This window comes from Oryza brachyantha, chromosome 6, assembly GCF_000231095.2.
Source record: "Oryza brachyantha chromosome 6, ObraRS2, whole genome shotgun sequence".
In the NCBI taxonomy this organism is placed as follows: domain Eukaryota; kingdom Viridiplantae; phylum Streptophyta; class Magnoliopsida; order Poales; family Poaceae; genus Oryza; species Oryza brachyantha.
The window spans coordinates 16,855,064-16,875,160 of record NC_023168.2 but is presented as its reverse complement, the minus strand read 5'-3'; the positions used below and the strand labels follow the sequence as shown (position 1 = coordinate 16,875,160).

At 40.9% G+C, this 20,097-nt stretch overlaps 2 protein-coding genes across 2 annotated transcripts; one reads left to right on the top strand and one right to left on the bottom strand.

Annotated features, from left to right (window-relative positions):
- Window positions 1-1,996: 1,996 nt before the first annotated feature.
- Window positions 1,997-7,680, bottom strand: LOC102716885 (aspartyl protease family protein At5g10770). The gene is made up of 4 exons (XM_040525184.1): window positions 7,669-7,680; window positions 6,097-6,412; window positions 2,977-3,614; window positions 1,997-2,894 (listed from the first exon to the last, which is right to left on the bottom strand). The coding sequence occupies exons 1-4, from the start codon at window positions 7,678-7,680 to the stop codon at window positions 2,184-2,186; spliced, it is 1,677 nt and encodes a 558-aa protein (XP_040381118.1). The 3' UTR covers window positions 1,997-2,183.
- A 4,436-nt stretch (window positions 7,681-12,116) lies between these two features.
- Window positions 12,117-19,578, top strand: LOC102716608 (MLO-like protein 13). The gene is made up of 14 exons (XM_015838407.2): window positions 12,117-12,680; window positions 13,687-13,744; window positions 13,899-14,053; window positions 14,310-14,426; window positions 14,505-14,559; window positions 15,644-15,762; window positions 16,395-16,469; window positions 16,551-16,639; window positions 16,723-16,772; window positions 17,887-17,927; window positions 18,126-18,335; window positions 18,420-18,487; window positions 18,633-18,693; window positions 18,779-19,578. Exons 1-14 carry the CDS (start codon window positions 12,570-12,572, stop codon window positions 19,073-19,075), a joined length of 1,506 nt encoding a protein of 501 aa, XP_015693893.1. The 5' UTR covers window positions 12,117-12,569; the 3' UTR covers window positions 19,076-19,578.
- The last annotated feature ends 519 nt before the right edge of the window (window positions 19,579-20,097 follow it).

Below are 20,097 nucleotides of genomic sequence, written 5' to 3'. Positions count from 1 at the left end.
CAGTAAACATGCTCTAACTATGGATTAATTAGGCTTAAAAAATTTGTCTCGCAGATTACTACTCATTTATGAAATTAGTTTTTTATTAGTCTATGTCTAATACTTTAAATTAGTGTCCAAACATCCGATGTGACATGGGGCTAAAAAGTTTAGCCCCATCTAAACACCCTCTTAGACCCTGTTTAGTTCCTAAATTTTTTTCCCAAAAATATCACATCGAATCTTTGGACACTTAAATAAAGCATTAAATATATATGAACATTAAAACTAATTACACAGTTACGGGGAAAATCATGAGACGAATCGTTTGAGCCTAATTAGAATGCGATTAGCTATAAGTGCTACAGCAACCAACATGTGCTAATGACAGATTAATTAGACTTAAAAGATTCGTTTTGCGGTTTTCAAACGGAATCTAAAATTTATTTTGTAATTAGACTATGTTTAATACTTCAAATATGTGCGTAAAAGTTTGATGTAATCTTTTTGCAAAAAAAAATTTGAAAACTAAACAAGGGCTTAAAATCGAGATTTTTCATCTTTTAGCACTCAATTCGCATGCCTTTCATCTTTTACACACTAATTCGCGTGTCTTTCACAGTATACCACAGGAAGTCCGAATTCCTTTATTCCACACCACTTTCTCATCTTTTCTTCTATTTCATTTTTTCCTTCCCATTTTGTCTTTTATTTTCAGTTGGATGGACTGTTTTGCCCTTGGGTCCACCTGTCAGGATATCTGTATGCGACCTGCTAGGAGATAGTACCGGGGAGTTAAAATGACGATATCTGCATGCTGCCAGGTACGAGATCCCTCGAGCAGACGAGGATAATCGAGTCTCCTTCTCCGATCCGATCGATCTCAGTTTTTCAGCATCTGTATTCTGGCAGGTGGACCTAGGGGCAAAACAGTCCACCCAACTGAAAAGAAAAGAAAAAATGGGAAAGAAAAAAAGAAATAGAAGAAAAGATAAGAAAGTGGTGTGGAATAAAGAAATTCGTACTCCCTATGGTATTTTGTGAAAGTTGTGCGAATTAGATGGTAAAAGATAAAAGGCATGCGAATTGAGTGCTATTTTAGCACTTAATTCACATGCCTTTCAGCACTCAATTCGCATGCCTTTCATCTTTTACTATCTAATTCGCGTGTCTTTCACAATATATCACAAGAAGTGCGAATTTCTTTATTCCACGCCACTTTCTCATCTTTTCTTCTATTTCATTTTTTCCTTCCCATTTTGTCTTTTATTTTCAGCTGGGGATATATATTCTTCAGGTTTGTCCTAAAATACGAAGGGTTTTTGATATCTTGAAATATACTACATCCGTTTCATAATACAAGATATTTGATTTTTCATTTGTCTTATTCAAAAATTTAGTACAAATATAAAAAATAACAAGTTGCGCTTAAAGTTTTTTGATAATAAAGTAAGTCACAAGCAATATAAATGATATTTTTATATTTTTTTAATAAGACTAATGATCAAACATTTAAAAAAAAGTCAAACATTACATTATGAAATGGATTACATTATAGGTAGTAACTTTATTTCATATATATTAACTAACTTTTGTATTAGCTTCCTGCTTTCGGTATATCAACTTATATAATACTTCCCTTGTCCCATAATAAATACTCCCTCCGTCCTAAATGTTTGACGCCGTTGATTTTTTTATATACGTTTGACCATTCGTCTTATTCAAATTCTTTTGTGCAATAGGTAAACATATATATATATATATATATATATATATGCATAAAAGTATATTTAACGATAAATGAAATGATATAAAAATAATTAATAATTATGTAATTTTTTTTTGAATAAAACGAATGATCAAATGTGCTTGAAAAAGTCAACGACGTTAAATATTTAAGGACGGAGGTAGTATATTTTTACACGGTTTATATTGAATGTTCGGTCTCCGTCTTTTTTTTTTTGAAAAAATATGATTATTTTTTTATTGTTATTAGATGTCAAAGAAGAAAGCTCGCTGGAATTCATCAGGACACAAGTCTTGGAGCAAATCATAACCATGTGAGAATAATATTGCGTATTTGACTTTATATAATAGTATGATTAAGTAACCAGATCACTTTGACCACTTTTGGCGTGTGCAGCATTCTTTGCAGACTGCTAAGCTAGCGACCGATTGACTCGTGCGTACGTGTAGCATTTTAATCAGCAGGCCCCGGGGCAGAAGCCGACCACCTTGCTGGCGATGTCGTACACGACGCCGAACGTCTTGAGCTGCGTGTTCCCGACGATGGCGACGTCGTCGGCCGCCTCGTTGCCGGCGAACCCGAGGCAGGCCTGCGACACGCTCGCCGCGTAGATGATCCCGGACGCGTCGACGTCCAGCGACACGCCGCCCTGGAACAGCAGCGACACCGTCGGGATCGCCACCTCGCTCGCCCCGGTGAGGTCGTAGCAGGTGTCGAGGAGGGACAGCGCCGGCGCCCTCTTGTACCCGCGCGCCGCCATGGACGCGGCGAAGGCCGAGCGGAGGGAGGAGTAGGCCGCCGGCGGGAGGCGGGTGATCACCGTGCCGGAGTCGACGATCGTGCCGGCGGCGGCGAACACCGACTGCGGGATGGGCAGCAGCTTCCCGCCGACGCGGATGCCCGTCATGCCGACGTAGTAGAACGTCGGCCCGGTGTCGATCAGCATCGGCGTCGTCGACAGCTTCGCGCTCACCGCCGGCGAGCTCCCCGGCCCGAATTCCAGGTACCCCGTCCCGCTCGACCTCGCCGGGAAGCAGTGCGCGAACACGCCGCCGTACTTGTCGTAGGTCTGCACCGGCAGCGACGTCTTCCCGCGGCCGAGGCCGAGAAGCCCCGCCGCCTCCCCGAACAGCCCCTCGTTCCTCTCGCCGCATCCGAACCGGAACCCCTGCACGCACGCGGCCATGCGAGCCAGCACACGTCATCCTCAAGCTCTGACGTCACCGCGCCATGCATGTGATGAGATGCACCTTGATGGCGTCGTGGGAGGAGAGGGTGAGGGTGTCCATGGCGAAGAAGCCGATGGTGTAGGAGCCGTCGCCGTACTGGACGCCGTAGAGGCAGTGGCCGCCGGAACACCCCCTGGTGTCGAGGTCGGAGCAGGCGGCGGCGGCGCAGGAGATGTTGGCGTAGGTCGACGACCTCGCCGGGTCGAACAGCTTCTCCCGCTGCTTGTAGCACACCACCACGCACGGCTGGCATTGCACCCACGTCGTGTCGCTGCCGGTGTCGAACACCACCGTGTACCGCGCCGCCGGCGTGCCGAGGCCGACGGTCACCACGTAGTTGCCCGTGCCCAGCGCGCGCCCCGACGACGCCGGGAGCGACGCGGCCGACGACGACAGCGACGCGGCCGGAGCCGGAGCAGAGGCCACCGGTGGCTGCTGCCGGCGTGGCGGCGGCGACGCCCGGCTGCGCCTCGGTTTGCCCCGGGCGGTGGTGGTGGATACCCGGTGCTGGATCGACTCGGCGCGGTTCTGGTCGGCGGCGAGGATCTCCTCGTGGGACGGCGGCTTGCCGTCGTGCGCGTCGGCCAGCGGCGAGCACGGGCCGTGCCGGTGGACGACCGTCATCCTTGTCCCTGATGACGTCGACCTATGTTCGTATTCTGAATTTGCAGCGAGATGTTCAGCTAATGGAATCAGGATTATTCACAAACAGAATCCAAAATTTTGTTTTTTTTTATACCCTCTCTGTTTTTTAAGGAAAATTTAACATTTTGCCACACTAAACGAGTAAGTGGCAACAGTTTTACCACTCTTTTCTCACAAGTACCGTCTGAGGGATTAAACTCACATTCTAAATAGTGATAAATAGTTAAAAGCTCTGTTTTTCTAAAACCTTCAACTATGCAGCAGAAAATAAAAATGTAGCTTTTTGGGAAACCAAAACAAAACATGTTCTGAAGAAGGTTATAATTATTTACTTGTCTCATAGTAAACTGTAATTATAAGTTTGGAATAAGTTACACCCTGGTTTCTCTCATGAACAGAACTTCCCTTTCATATGTACTCCCTCCTCTCCCTCCATACAAATGTATAAGACATATTTTATTTTGTTAGAATATGGCCTTGAGAAAATATTTTATTTATAAATATATTATTTACGTGACACAAAAGTATAATTATAAGAATATATTTTAAATAAAATTATGATAAATTTTTGACAAAGATTCTATTTTAATAGAAAATAGCTGTTAGTAGTTGTTTATGGTGGTAGTGGAACAAAATGTCTCTCACGTTTTTATACGGAGAGAGCACTTAGATATTTATTGGACCAATCTCTATTCACTGATGGAGCAGCCTTTTCTTCTGACGTTGTATCATTGTATCAACAGCCAACGACTCACATAATTACCTCTTTTATTACGGTCTAACATATAATGCTTAAAACTAACGAGAATAACACACTTTTATTATTTCTTCAAACAAAGGACCACAATCAATAGCAACATAGAAAACATCTGTAGCTAGCTAAACCCAATAAAGCAAACTAAAAGTTAATAAAGTTATTTGAAAGCTACAATTTTGTATATTGTGCAAATTTACATATTCGACGAATAGCTAAACCCAAGAAAGCAAACTAAAAAGTAATAATTACCTTCATTTTATTCTCACGTATACTTATATGATCCTTAGCTTGATCATCATATGACTTTTTGGTAGCTATCTTATAATATAAATAATAAAATTAACTAGTACAAAGTTATATATATATATATATATATAAACTTTTTATAAAAAATATACTACATTATTTGAGTGCAAACGACAGCAACCTTATTGGTATAGTTTTTTTTAAGTATGTACTAGTACGAGTGTGATTGACTGCTTGTTTGGTGTAAAAAAACAGACATGTAATTTGTGCCTTGTTTGTAAGGTCTTTAGGTATTGTCTAAGCTTTGGGAGCATTTTAAGGACACACAAGCTTTGAGTGTGTGTCCTTGTCGTACTTTTTTTTTTTGTTGTTGTTGTTTTCGCACTTAACAGCCTTCAAAATATAAACTTAACCTTTTTTACGTGCACCAAAAAATTTGAGAGCCAAAATTTTAAATTAAGAGGGTGATCGAAACAGTATATCTTGTAAATAAAAAATTTATGAATAAAACTTTTATATACATGTTCTTATTGATTTAAAAGTAAAGTTTGAAAAATAAAATATGATAAATACCCCCATTTTAACCTAAAACTTAAGGTTGAGAATTTAAATTTTAGCTTATAAGTATAATAAGAGCCGAAAGCAATAAGTATTTAAAAGTCATTTATTCTTTTGAAAATCACTGTCAGGTATATGGCCCTGTGTACTGGCCATCAATTGGTAGCTTTCTTACGCTTGCCGCATACCATACAAAAACAGGGAGGATGGGGGTGGCTGTTTGGCTTTTGCGTGCAATATATTTACAAATGAAACATAATTTATAAATAAAATTTTTATATACGTATTTTTAGCTATCTAAAAGCTAATACTGAAAATAAACTTCAATGAAGACCCCAAAATTAACTCTAAATTTAAGCTTAAAATTTAAAATTTGGTTTATTAATATAAACCGAAAAAAAGGATGGGTGGCAGTATTCACTATTCAGATAATGAACGAACAAAAACAGAAACTTCAGCAGATAACGACAGGGTACGACTCTCCTGTTGTTAGCTCCGTTGTTTGAACTGCAGCGGCATTTTGGAAACACTCTACTATATGAATTATTAGTTATGCTTCTTGAAAGTATTTGGATCAGAGCAGTAAGTAAATGCACATGAATCTTTTTACTCCCATGCAAGCAAAATTCATATCACAGAACAAAACAAACAACCACACACAAAAAAAATAGTTTTTACACTAGACTAGACCAAATCTAAAATTCATAAAAACGCTATTGATCAATTAAGTAGGCAAACAAACAAATTAAATTAACTAAACAAAAAGAAAATAAAGGAAGAGACACTGAGGCAGTGAAGAATCTTGAAGCATATCCATCCATATCCATGCCTGTAAATGCAGGATGGATCATGGAGAGATTCACAGAAACTTGGGAAGAGATCGAAGAGCTCAAGAAGAGGTGACCATGGCAGGTCAGCTAGCTAATGGACTCAACCTGCCGGCATGTCGCACGACGACGACGGGGCAGCCGCCAACACGTCCTCCACACGCAGCATCACCACATGGCGATGATGTCCTCTCCCCGCCGCCGCCGCGGCGGCGCCCGCACCCACAGCATCGTCGGCGGCGGCGCCACCAGCAGCAGCAGCAGCAGCAGCACACGGCGCGAGCCCAAACGCCGCCAGCACCGCGACGGCGGCGAGCAGCCGCCGTCGGAGCGAAGAACAGCCGCCGCCATGGCCGGCGCATCGAGCAGCAACCATGGCTACAAGCAAGCAGCCGCTCCTGGTGGCTAGGCTAGCTAAGCTAATCTAAGCTAGTGGAGGGAACGCACGCGTCTCCTAATATATATATATATGTATATGTATATGTATATCCACAGCTTTGATATGGTGTGGTTAGCCACGATCGATCGATGCATCGTTGCCAACAATGGCTGTCGCCGTTGCGCTGAAATGCAGATATGCAAAACGCTGGTCCATCCTTCTTGCGTTGGTGTCCTCCACTCCTCCACCACCATGCCATCGCTAAGGCGCAACGCAATATGGCATTTTGCGTGCGTGGCCGGGCCGTGCTAGCTGACCGGTTGGCCGTTTGCTAGCTATAGCCTGTGAGCCCATGCATTGTGTGTTCTCTGAATCTTTTTTCCCCTTCAGATAAGTTTTGGATATGCAGAGATGCAGGGACGCCACTGCTGCATTGCACACGAACAAGTCGTTTTTGCGTCACCTAACTCTCAGGGTTTGCAGGAACCTGAATTATGTCTGCAACTGCCCGGGACACTGGAAAAAGGGGCTGCAAAGAACAGCCTGCAACTGTGCCAAACGACCAGATTCTGCATCAGTTCCTGAACAAGCAGAATCTGCCGTTTTGTCACCTTCTCCCGTGCTCCCTCTCTAAAAAAACGAATTCTCCGGTTTTCGTGTTCAACGTTTGACTATCCGTCTTATTTAAAATTTTTTTAGGAAATTAAAAAAAATTAGTTACACGTAAAATACTATTCATGATTTATCATCTAATAAAAATAAAAATATCAATCACAAATTTTTTTTAAATAAGATAAAAAGTCAAAAATTAAAGGTAAAAGTAAAAAAATAATTTATTTTGGGACAGATGGGGTACGCTCTATTCTACGGATGCAGAGTAATTTTCACAGGTACAGAATCTACAGATGACATTTACTGCTGTCTAGGCTCTGGCTGATGAGTGACAGAATCCACAGGTTTCTGTGCTAGTTTAGCTTAGTGAGAGCATCCTGCTCCAGGACAGCTCTGATGGACCAATGTCTCCGAACCGGATTCTCTGCAGAGAATCTCGTAATTGACGTGTGGACCTAGCGTCTTCCAATCTACATATCAGTGGCAGTTGCAGGGGAAGTCGACTGACTGCAGAGGGATCGCTCCCAATCTCAATGTCTATGTCTGCTGCTGTGCAGCTAGCAATCTTCAATGGTTTATGTCTGTCACTCGTGTTGCACCGACGCCATAACCAAGTTCAGCGTGCACGCTTGATTAACACTCGATAATTAAGCTAATACGATGGAATTGGATGCGTGGTTTACACGTACTTCATCGTCCATGCCACTGTCAGCTGACGGCGTCGTCCAGTCCTTGCAAGAACAAGAACGTACGTTGCCCTCTCAATGGTTAGGACGAAACAGAAATTTCAGATAAGAACAGTTCAGTCCTTGCAAGAGCGTTGCCTCTCAACGGGAAAGATTGTAGCTAAAGATAGGATTCCATTGGAGCTGAAGGGCTCACAAGAGCAGAGGCGTCCACGTCTCCACGAGATGGCCGGGCAGGCAGCTAGCTGGAATGTATCGGTATCGTGATTTATTTCGGAGGGACAAATCCGAAATTTCAGAATCATTTTGGAAATTTCAACAAAATTTTCAAACAAAATTTAATTTTAAATTAAAATTCGATTGAATTTTATTAAAAATTAAATTTAAATTGGTAGCCCGTTTTCCGTCCCTCTTCCTCCCCTCTATTTCACGTATGCACGAATCAGATGTGTCAATTTTTATATACCATTTATATTACCCTATTGTACTCGCTTTAAGTACCCTTTCTTTCATAAAAATTTGTATTTTTAAATTATTTAGTATAGATTAAAGTAAAGAAGAAAAATTTTGATGTATATCCATAAATAAGGGATATATAAGGATGTGAGAGTAGATGATGGTAAAATGAAAAGAGATTTAAACGGATTGATGGGACAAATAGCATAAGAAATGTGTATATTTTGAAATAAATAAATGGTAAAAGTTAGTATATCTCAGAACGGAGAGAGTAGCTCCCTTGTAATAAAATAAGAATACACTTGCTTCCCAAGCTCCTAAAAGTCACGTTTTTGTAAATTTTTCAACATATAAATTTCTTTGAAAATTCTATTTAAATTCATTTATCAACTATTATAATGTTAATCCGTTCCGTTGTACGCCAAATCATTCAGTTATTCAGCATTCTTTTCCATTCCATTCAGTTCAAATGCCCAGATGCTAGAAATTTGTCGTTGGTCTTTGCTATTTGAGTTCGATCGAATTAGGAGTATACGTAGTGCTATGTGTGCGTGCGAGTGGCTCTTTCGTGAGTTGAAGATAAACAAGAGGAAAACAATAAAAATGAAATGTGATAAAAGTAACAAATAAAAGTTATCATTAATCAAAGAAAAAAAATTCATGTAACACAATACCTGCCCACGGGTGACACGCCTAGCGACACGATTAAGGCCGCGTTTGTCGCCCCATTAACACGATTAAGGCCGCGTTTGTCGCCCCCATTAGTTAATTTATCCCCTCTTATTTTCCACGCGCACGTTTCCTAAACTACTAAACGGTATATCTTTTTAAAAAATTTCTATAAAAAAATTATTTTAAAAAATCATATTAATATATTTTATATTTTTTTAATAATTAATAATTAATTAATCATGTACTAATATATTACTATTTTTTCTGCGTGAGGCCATAAGTTAACTAACTGGCAACGGCCGAACGGGGCCTAAGACAAGTCCAAGAGCTCGCACGGCTCACGATGTCCGGCACAATTAATTTGAGTGCCGTTCCATTGACTTGGAGAGATATGGCCATATATATGGGCAGGGTTTTCTGCTAAATTTTTTCTAAAGAATGCCACTATATTCTTACAAATTCGTGCAAAGAAAAGTATTTTTTTTAAAAATCTCCTGTCTTAGAACCAAAAGGCGGATATCATATGGCATATATATGTTAGCTAGGTCACTCGTTCACAAGGGTCCACACGCATGTAACCTAATTTATAAAGCTCTCTTAGATACTGTAGTTTGGAGCTTCTAGCATCAGCAATTGTTTCTTGCCCATGCACATCATATATAAATAATAAGCTTTTGTTGTGGCGTAGCACAATGTTTAATGGCCTAGCTAGAGTATCATGCAACATGGACCCCTAAATAAATAAATAAATAAAGTGTAAGCTGGCTGCTAATTAACTCCCTTGCATTGAGTGATGGTGGGGGAGGGAGACAGCAAAGGGGAGAAAGATATGTACATGTTAATTCATGATGATCGGTCGTAAGCTTACGGTGCACCAAAAAAAAAAAGCTTGCAACCTTGCGCAATGTGTAAGGTGCACCTTAAGAATATATTTATTGTTTAAGCCTATCTTTTTTTAACGTATTATAAAGCCATTCTCAATGATAGTTTTATGGCATAATTATCAAGACTGTAAACTAGGTAACCAAGCCAAATGAGTTTTATGGGATGAAACTCCTCTCTTATTTAATAAAGGGAAAATTGCAAAGATGCCATTATAATTTTGCGAAATCGTAGATATGCCATCCTGGCCCACTTGTCATTGACTCACGTGGACCCTACATGTCATTGAGATACCAGTGATATATTTCTAACTTTGCAAAATTATAATGGCACGGTTGCAAATTTCCCTTTAATAAAACTCCCTCATTTAATAATCCTGTCAAGTTACTGATGTGACACCCTATTGAATGGTATGACACCTCATGAAACATGTATTGAGGCTGGCCTAAGCACCCTCTCAATACTTCTGGCTTTTGAAATAGTCTATGTTTATAATTTTGATTATAAGAAACAAACAAACAAACAATAGGTTAAAAAATAACTAGTAACCAGATGATGGTTTTATAGGTTTTCCACACATAACTTCGTTTGTTTCAACGAAATAAATAAACCGAACACTCGTACAAAGTGGCGGTTCTATATGATGATGGACACCATCGATTTTCGTCTAGAAGGAGATCTAACACTAAATTCGGTTCAAATACACCTTATAGGCACAACATATTGAACTAGTTATATTTTGATATTGTAGGTTTGCAACTTACGAAGCCAAAATGTTAGGTTTTAATTAATGGATTTATAATACTATTGCTATATTTATATAACACTTTGATAAAATATCGTAGGTGTATACGAAGTTCGCAACACTATAAAATTTTAGAACATAGAGTAGGACCATCTCGCGAAAAATTTCTGAAGCCGTCACTTGTAACAAGTGGCCCATTCCCTGCGCGGACAAGCTGCACGCTTATAGTCATAGCTGTTGTCCAGTTGCTCCGCACACGCTACCTCGTGTAAAGTTTCACGCAGTTATGCAGGTGTGCTTTTGGCACCAATAGCCCCATGTAGCCAACACACGTACACAATGGATAGTAAACTACTATATATAAATATATTGGATTGATGGATTGCGTTTGGTCGTCAATTAATTGCTTTGCATTGCATGCCTACGTACTCCATTTGCGTACGTGATGCTGGCGAGCATTCCACTAGGCATGCAGCCCCACCATTTTGGATCGAATTGGTTGCCAACCATATACCAAGCCCCCATTTCATTTGGTTCAAATTAACGGGTACGTTATGGGTATGTTTGGTTGCTCGCATCATTCTAGCCAGGCTCATCTTTCCCATCCAGAATAAGTCCGGCCTGAAGATACGAATACAGTTGTTTGGTTGTTTGCATCATCCTGATATTTATTTGAGACTTGAGAGCATAAATAAATAAACTTATACTCCCTCTGCTCCATATTATAAAAATGTTTTGGTCCCACCTAGATTCAATCATGGATCAATGAATATGTTATATATATATGTGTACGAGTGTATCTATATTCATAGTATTCATATGAATCTACCGAGGATAAAAAAAATCTTATAACGTAAATCAAATGTAACATATGCTAAAAGTTATCCTAGGAAAATATTCCAGATGAATTTTATGGAAGAATATTCGTACGAAACCTATCGTTTATGACCTAAAAACTTTTCGATAGAAACTCAAAATTCAGAACCGGAAAAATAATTGAACCTAACTACGCGCAAGACATCGAAGCTTTAGGAATTGTTTGCTTCAATTTACCAAAGTTAAGGTGTGGCATCACATAATTTATGTTGCTTATTAAAAATCATTGACCATAAATTAGGTAAGCCATAAAAAATATGACTATGGTATATAAAAACACAAAACTAAAAAAAAAACATAGCATGACAAGTGCATGCATCACGGTAGGGCATCACAAGTGACGAGTCCACGCTACACAGCACCATCGGTGAGTTGAGTACTAATGCGAGCGTGCATGTCTCACTGAATCCTCAAGTACCAGTGCATGCACGCCGAGTTGCCGACCACATTAATTAATCAACCAATTAATTGATTGATTGATTAATTAGTTAGTCATCCCAGCAAAGCACCATCCATCCTTGATCCTACAATTAGATAATTTGCTATTTTGATTATATTAATACTCGCGAATATAATTAATACATAAGTTGATGAAGTCATAATCAATATGCTAAATAATCGGACTAACTTAATAATATCATTTATTTTGTTTAATTGGTTTTATTAATCAAATACATTTTAATTATAAGTTATTTTTTTAATATTTTATACCCAAAATGAACAGCATCATTTATTTATTAAAATATACGGAGGATAGTCTTGGGCCTACAGATGGGCCGAGTCCACCCCACGCGTGGGCCGGCCCAGGCAGACGCCACCAGCTGCCCGCGGCAGGAGAGGAGGTAGCCGTTGGCCGCCGCCGCCGCCGCCGCCGTCTCGGGGACGACGGGGAGGGAGGCGACGAGACCGGCGGCGGAAGCAAGGATGGCCGTCTCCGATGCTTTAACTGCCTAGCTTCAGCTACCCTCCTACTCGCCCCGCATCGCTCGCGCCACGCTAGGCTGGAAGGGGATATAGGGATATATGGAATCCTGCCGGCGGCGGTGGCAAGCAACCGAGCATGCCGACCGGGGGAAGGCAAAGCCACCAACGCAGCCACGCGGCGAGGTGGCGCGGAGGGGAGGGCGCGCGCCGATTCCTTCCGTGCCCGCCGCCGGCGGCCGAGCCCCCCTTTTAAGCCGCGGAGCCACGCCACGGGCATGGTTGCCTTGCCCCACCACGACGACGACGGCGGCGGCGGCGGAGAAACGGGGCTGGGAGTTGGGTGAGGTCCATGGAGGAGGAGTCGATCGCGCACACGCCCACCTGGGTGGTGGCCGTCGTCTGCTTCGTCATCGTCGCCATCTCCCTCGCCGCGGAGCGCTTCCTCCACTACCTCGGCAAGGCACGCGCCTCCCCATGCTTCGTTTCTATCATCTCCTCTCCTCAATTATCCCTACGCTATGCACCCGCCGATTTGTGTTGGATTCGTTGGTATGGGATTTACTGGATCGAGCTACAATTTTAGTGTTGTATTGGAATGTTCCGTGTAGAATATCGCATCTATCATATGTGAACTGATTTTTCACGCTGCTATGGTTATAGAAAAATTACATGGTTATGACCAAATGTAGTACTGCGCTTACAAGCTAGTTGACACAATGCCACATTTTTTTTTCCTGATAGCATCATCATGTAACCACACTTCGTCTGTTTCTCTAGGACGGCATTTTTATTGTTAGGTGAAGGTGACAGCTCATATCCTCAGCGTATCATTTTTCTCGTTGGCAAGGCAGTTCATTTGTCAGCTCAATATAGCTATTCTTCCTTTGATGCAGTTAACTTTACTCCCTCGTTTCTTTGCTGTATTATGGTCGGTTAGCTCTTCTGGGTTAGCCGGTTAGGTGTCAAATTATGGTATTTGCGTCTTCTATTACTCCTCCGATTTTTTTTTGTTTGACATCGTTGACTTTTTTATCTACGTTTGACCTTTCGTCTTATCAAAAAAATTATATAATTATTGACTATTTTGTTTTGATTTGATTTATTACTAAAATAACTTTAAGTATGATTTATAGTTTTTGTATATTTGGACAAAAATTTTGAATAAGATGAAGGGTCAAACGTAAATAAAAAAGTCAACGGCATCAACCAAAAAAAAACCGGAGGGAGTACTTGATTTCATTACTGGCTTTTTTTTTGTTGGGACTTCTAAGAAAGCTACTACCCTTTTTATGCCCTGTCAAAACATTAGCAGAGCTCAACTTTCATTCCTGTCCATTAAAAAATTCAGTGCATTGTTCAATATTCAATGTTAGTTTTAATACTCAACACATTTGTTGAATTGACACAGTAATGGTTGACAATGCTTTAAGTATTGCTAAGTTTTTTTTTCCTTCATACTCATGCAGTTATTGAAACATAAACGGCAGAAGGCATTGTATTCAGCTCTCGAGAGGCTAAAAGAAGGTATCATTCAGGAGTATCTTCATTTGCTTAATTATTGTTAACTGGACTGCTATATATAAACAGGGTACATCTGTTGTAGAATTTGACTTAATTTGGTGGGAAAAAATATTCAAAATAGCTGCAGTGTATGATATGTTTCATGCACTTTATGCAGAGTTAATGCTTCTGGGATTCATTTCCTTCGTCCTGAGCCTTTCTCAGGGTTTTATTGTTCACATTTGCATTTCGGAAAATGCTATGCGTTTGATGCTTCCGTGCAAGAAAGAGAATTACCGGCATGAAGAAGGTGTTAAGCTTTGCAAGAAAAAGGTTGGGGATATACAACATTAATACATTATCGAATATTAAGGGTTCCAATAGTAATAACATATATGATTGTTTTCTATAAAGTTTTTTTTTTGGTGGGAAGTTGTTTCTTGGAAGTGGATGTCTGATTCTTTGATGTTTGAAATTCCATTCTGACATACGAATTCTCCATTGTTATTTTGCAAAACCTTGCGTTAGTTTTGTTTCTTAGAAATGTTTCAAGAATAATCATTATAAAAACAGGTTTGCTCTGTTTTAGGGTGAAGTTCCCTTGTTATCACTGGAGGCATTGCATCAGCTGCACATCTTCATATTTATACTTGGTTTGGTCCATGTTGTGTTCTGTGCTACAACAATATTACTTGGTGGGGCAAAGGTACGTATGCACAGATGAGTCTTGCTACACGTGACCATGCTACTTTTTGATTAACTTTTACTTGGTTAAATTTTGTAGATAAGAAAATGGAAGAATTGGGAGACAACAATTCACGAGGATATGAAGAAAAACTGTATGTCCTTTCCCTATTCTTTGCTTCTGTTTTAAATACCTTGTGTTCCATAATAAATTATAATTACAAAAGTTTCCTTGAATGTGTATTGAAGCGTAGGAAGGGTCAGCTTTTACAAGACAGTATTACCTCCACTGATTTAAGTTAGAACAAACATATTCTGTAACCTTTTACAGCCCCTCAGCTTATATTTTCCCACCGTATCTTGAATTTTATCAGAGTTTTTCACATTGGCTTGTTCCTGCCATCCTTTGGGGTTTCAAGACGTTTTAAGGCATAAGCATGTATTGATATGTGATTTGCAAGTGACTGAACAACTTTCAGCTTCTTTTTACCATTGTCATTGTTTCTGAAATCCACTTTTCATAAATCTCTTAATGGTGGTTGCATCACCTGTCTTTCCATAATCAATAGGTGAGTTTATGACTTATACGTATTGGTGAATAACCTTTTTTCCTAGACTGAGCTGGCCTCAAAGACCTTATCATCGGTTCATCACTAATAACTATATATGCTTGTACAGTTGGACGTTCAATGTTTCTCACCTGATGCTGAAATGGATTTGTGCATTATTCCAATGTGTGAAACCTATATTTACTGCTCCAGTTTTCCATTGAATGAACTACATAAGCACTTTGCATTATTCCAAAAAGTGAAAAAGATATTTAAATGCCTTCAAATTTCAGTAATGTGTGGGGTTGCTTGTACCCGTTACTCACTGTTGTGCCAGTTCCTCCTCACGGCATTACCTTTTGTCCTTTTATATACTTACTTATATGCAATTCCTTTGGTCAAATTCTATTTTCTTTGTGGTTGATACCCTAGCTAGATTCATCATTCATGAAGAAGACAACCATCATAACATGGATAAACCATACATATGGAGTGTCCAATTGTCCAGTCATTCCTAATGTGCTGCTCTGATTCTTCCCTTTTCAAACTTACTGGTTACTTCTATTGGGAAGTTCTATATAAAAAAAAAATCATATATCTGTTTTCCTGTTAGAAGCACTAGGCTGCTGCCATTTTAGAATCTTCATTCTTTGTTTAATGATTTTATTTTTATTGGAAAAAATGGTTGCAGTAACGCAAACAGAAGCTACACCTGTTACACCTGTGCGTATTGCACACAATCATCAGGGTGATTTATTAAGTGAGCGAACAAAGGGGTTTTGCATGAAGCTGGCTGTTGTAAGCTGGATAGTAAGTCATCTGCCAAAGACAAAACTTTTGCATTCTTCTCAATTCACTTATTTTGGAATGTGATATCTGCATACTGCCATGCCTCTAAGTTGATCCAAATCATGATTGATTTAAATAAGTAATTATTATCTCATGCAAGAATTGCACACCAATATTGAGGACAAAGTTTTCAACTTATATTAACTAGCAGTAGGTAAAATAATAATTTCTCTGTCCCGAAATAACTTCATCTTTCAAATTATTTTGGTATGGAGGAAGTAGAATATTACATGTCGTACTCATACTTACATATAGGTCTTCTTAATAAAACCGCAATATCCTTTTGTCCCAAGCAAATTAGGTAGGTTAGCTGCTTTGTATCTTACCAAGACTGCCAACTGTAAATGATTTTTTGGTGGTGTGTATATCTATTGCCTATTGCATCGGGGCTGTTGGCTGATAGCCTTATGTCTCAAAAGCACAATGTTATTATAGTACGGAGAATATGCAACAAAATTTTATCTCTCAAAGTGGTCCTATATCTGATATCATATTGTATCAACACATTCAGTATCAATGCCTCATCGTATCTATATTCTATAACTTTATCAAGGCAGTTTTTTTTTAAAAAAATATGTCTACATATATTGCAGGCTGCATTCTTGAAGCAATTTCATGATTCCGTGAATATATCAGATTATAAAGCACTTAGATCAGCATTTGGCTTGGTAAGACACATCATTTATTACAATCCTTGCTCATTGGTTTACATTGCTGTTGAAGTGATCAGTGTGCTTTTGTTTCCACAGAGACATTTCCCAAGGCGTCCATACTTTGATTTCCACAAGTACATAGTTCGGGCTCTTGAACATGACTTTAAGAGAGTAGTTACTATCAGGTTGGTGTTTTTACTGTTTTCATAGAACAGTTCTAACTTTTGATTAAATTTTTGTGACCTTAACATTAGCTAGTTGTGTGCAGCTGGTATCTGTGGCTATTTGTCATCATTTTCCTATTGCTGAATATAAACGGTTAGTATACATATAACCTGTAAGCTGTAACATATCTCCTTGTGAATAGGGCTGTCAACAATCCGGGCTCAATACAAGCCTGAGCTGAGCCTATTCCACCCTCAAGCTTAAAACTAAGCTCGATCAAGCTCAGGATCGGTGGCAGAGCTTGATGGTAACCAGTATAACATATATTTTAATGACTAGCAAAATACCCATGCTTTGCTATAGAAATATATTACAAAATGTTATAAGAATTCTTATCAATTATACTAATATCACTTATTTGAACCAAATATGAACTATTCCATAATATCAAGAAATATCATGGGCTTGGCAAAAAAACTATAGAAAGCAATAGGGTGGCGGATTCACTGCCATCACCACTAGAAACATTTAAAAGTATAGATAATCTCGTGATAAATATAATTAGTTTCTAGTTATACTAATAAAAAAGTAGACAGGAAACTAAGATAAATATATGTTGTTAATACATGCTTATTTACTGTATAGATAAAAAATAATATATATTTATCTATTAGTTTGTCAATCATCAAGGTTAATAAACAAGAAAACCGCTAGAAGCTCGAGCTCAATTCGGAAAAGCTCGTGAGCTTTGGCTTAGCCTCGAGCTCGGCTAGTTTGGAGCCTGAGCTAAGCTTAAATCGAGACTATTACAAGCCAAGGTCGAACTACTTGCCAGCCTTGAGCTTTTTTCAGTCCTACTTGTGAATAACATGGTGTTTGTGCATTGTATGCTACTAATGCTGTATGAATTATCATGCCTTTTGTATATTAACTTTAGGATTCAGAAATGGTGGTACCAGTTCTCTTATGAACAAACATATGTAATACTCCTTTTGGTTTTTAATGTTTTACGCTGTTGACTTTTTGACATAAGTTTGACCATTCATCTTATTAATTTTTTTTAAATATATAAAAATATAAGTCACGCTTAAAGTACTAATAGTGATAGAACAGATTACAGCAAAATAAGTAAAATTACTTAGTTTTTAAATAAGACGAATAGTCAAACATATGTCTAAAAATCAACTATATCCAGTAATAAAAATCTGAGGGAGTAGTTTTGTATGGTGGTGTATGCTCTTCATCTTTTGATTACTGTCCAATGCAGGATGGCACATATACTTCTGGTTAGCTTTCTTGCCTCTGTTTGTAAGTATCAAATATTCTCCTTTTTACATGGGTTCTATTGAATCCATATACTCTACTTACTGCCATCTGCTTTTGAATTCTTCTGTTTTTTGCGATACATTTACTTTTGAATTCTGACTCAAATCTACATTAGCTTTTAATTTTTTTTAAAAAAAGTAAAACATAGATTAAATTTATATCTGAATGAGTAAATTTCAGCTCCTGCTTGTTGTTGGTGCAAAACTGGAGCATATTATTACCCGATTAGCTCAAGAGGCAGTGGCATTATCAGAGAAAACGCAGGGAGTTCCGAATATAAAGCCATCGAAGGAACATTTCTGGTTTGGCAGACCTGAAATTATCCTTCAATTGATCCATTTCGTCCTGTTTCAGAACTCTTTCGAGATTGGCTTTTTCATCTGGGTCTTGGTATTGTCCATTGCGCTCCCACCTCAAGCATTTCATGATTAAGACTTTGCAGAATTGCAGCTAATAAAGCGATTTATTGCACAGGTAACATATGGGTTCGACTCGTGCATTATGGAAAAGAAGGTGTACTCCATCTCTAGGCTTGTTATTGGGTCAGTAAAGTTCTGAATTACCTGCACGATTCTCAAGTCTGTCCTTGTTTCTCACATGCATGGAGCTTATGATCCATTGACCTTATGCAATAGTTATGCTAAATTAGACTCTTCTTAACAACGAATTATGTGGTGTTTTACGCAGTGTGCTCATCCAGGTGATCTCCAGCTACGTCACTCTACCGCTCTACGCCATCGTTACCCATGTACGCTCCAGAAAAAAAATACTTTCTTTTAATGTTTCGTTCCATGAAACATCTCACTTTTACTCCTCTGGTGACTTGGCCCCAGATGGACGGAGGCATCAAGCTGGAAGGGATTGGGTCGGGCCTGCAGGAGTCTGTCGCGGAGTGGGCGTCGGGAGCCCGGAAGAGCAAGGGGGAGCAGCCACGCGCCAGTCTCCCCAAGGGGCCCAGCGGGAACGGCCGCGCCGCCGGAGCCGTCGAGGCAACATGGGCGCGGAGCAGCTACGAGCACGTCAGCGGCTCACCGCGAAACGCTCTGGCGCCGTCCCCCGATCGGGGCGAGGACGAGATCGTGTCTGTGGTGGTCGAAGACGGCGGCGGCGGCGACCATCACCGGAGGTGAAGGACAGGGGCTTTGCCTGACCGCGCGGACCGACGCGGGCGGCGCGGCGGCCGGCGTCGTCGCGCGCTCCTCATGCGTCCGTCTCATCGTCGTCGTCGTCGATCGTCTGCAGGGCAGCTGTAACGTCAGCGTCGTGGTGGCTGCGAGGGGTACGGGCGGGGGGCCGACGGGACGCGTCGTCCGCCGGCGAGCCGGGGCGGGCCGGCAGGGGAGGCAGGCGTTGTGACATGTCGTGGTGTGAGACAGTGAGGCTCGCCCTCGCCACAACGTTGTTGGCTGGCTCGTGTTTTCTGCGTCTGCCCCCGGCCGGAGCCCACGCGGCTGGCATGCATGCATATTGGTGCTTTTTCCTCGATGATAAAAAAAGAAACGCCTCCCTGTTTTGTAAGAAAAATAATCCTGTGCACAAAGGTAGATTTACCCTGTGCACTGCCGTCCGTCGTGTGCATATGTAAACCACTATTTTACAAAGCTACACAGTAACTGAAGGGTGTACTGCTTCTTACTGCACATGGTGAGCTGAAGCTTCCGGATGTCTTCAAGGCTTCAAGCTAATTAATCTGCTCGACGGCCCGCCAGTGCAGGTACAGTTATATATGCGTCGTCGTCGCATGTGCCGTGTGCCATGCATGGCCGGCTGGCGGCCGGAGCACGACGACGACGACGTTGCCGGGGGCCGGGGGCCGGGGGCCGGCTACTCCCAATTATTGGCGAAAGGCACGCCGAGTCGTCGGCGTTGGTCGAGGCGGCCGGCCGGCGAGGCGTCTCGTCATCGATCCTGATGCCCAGATCGAAACATGTCGCACGCACGCACGTCCGGCCGGCCGGCCGCCGTGCGTGGCTGCGCCTGCGGCCTGGGGCACGCACGCATCGATCGATCACGTCGTCAGGGAGGGAGAGGGACACGCATGGCAGATCTCGCAGAGGAGTCAGCGGTGACGGGTCTAGCTAGGCTGATGAGCCTAGCTACGCATGCAGTACTAGCTGGACGACAGACTTGAGGCTTCATGCATGCTGGCTGC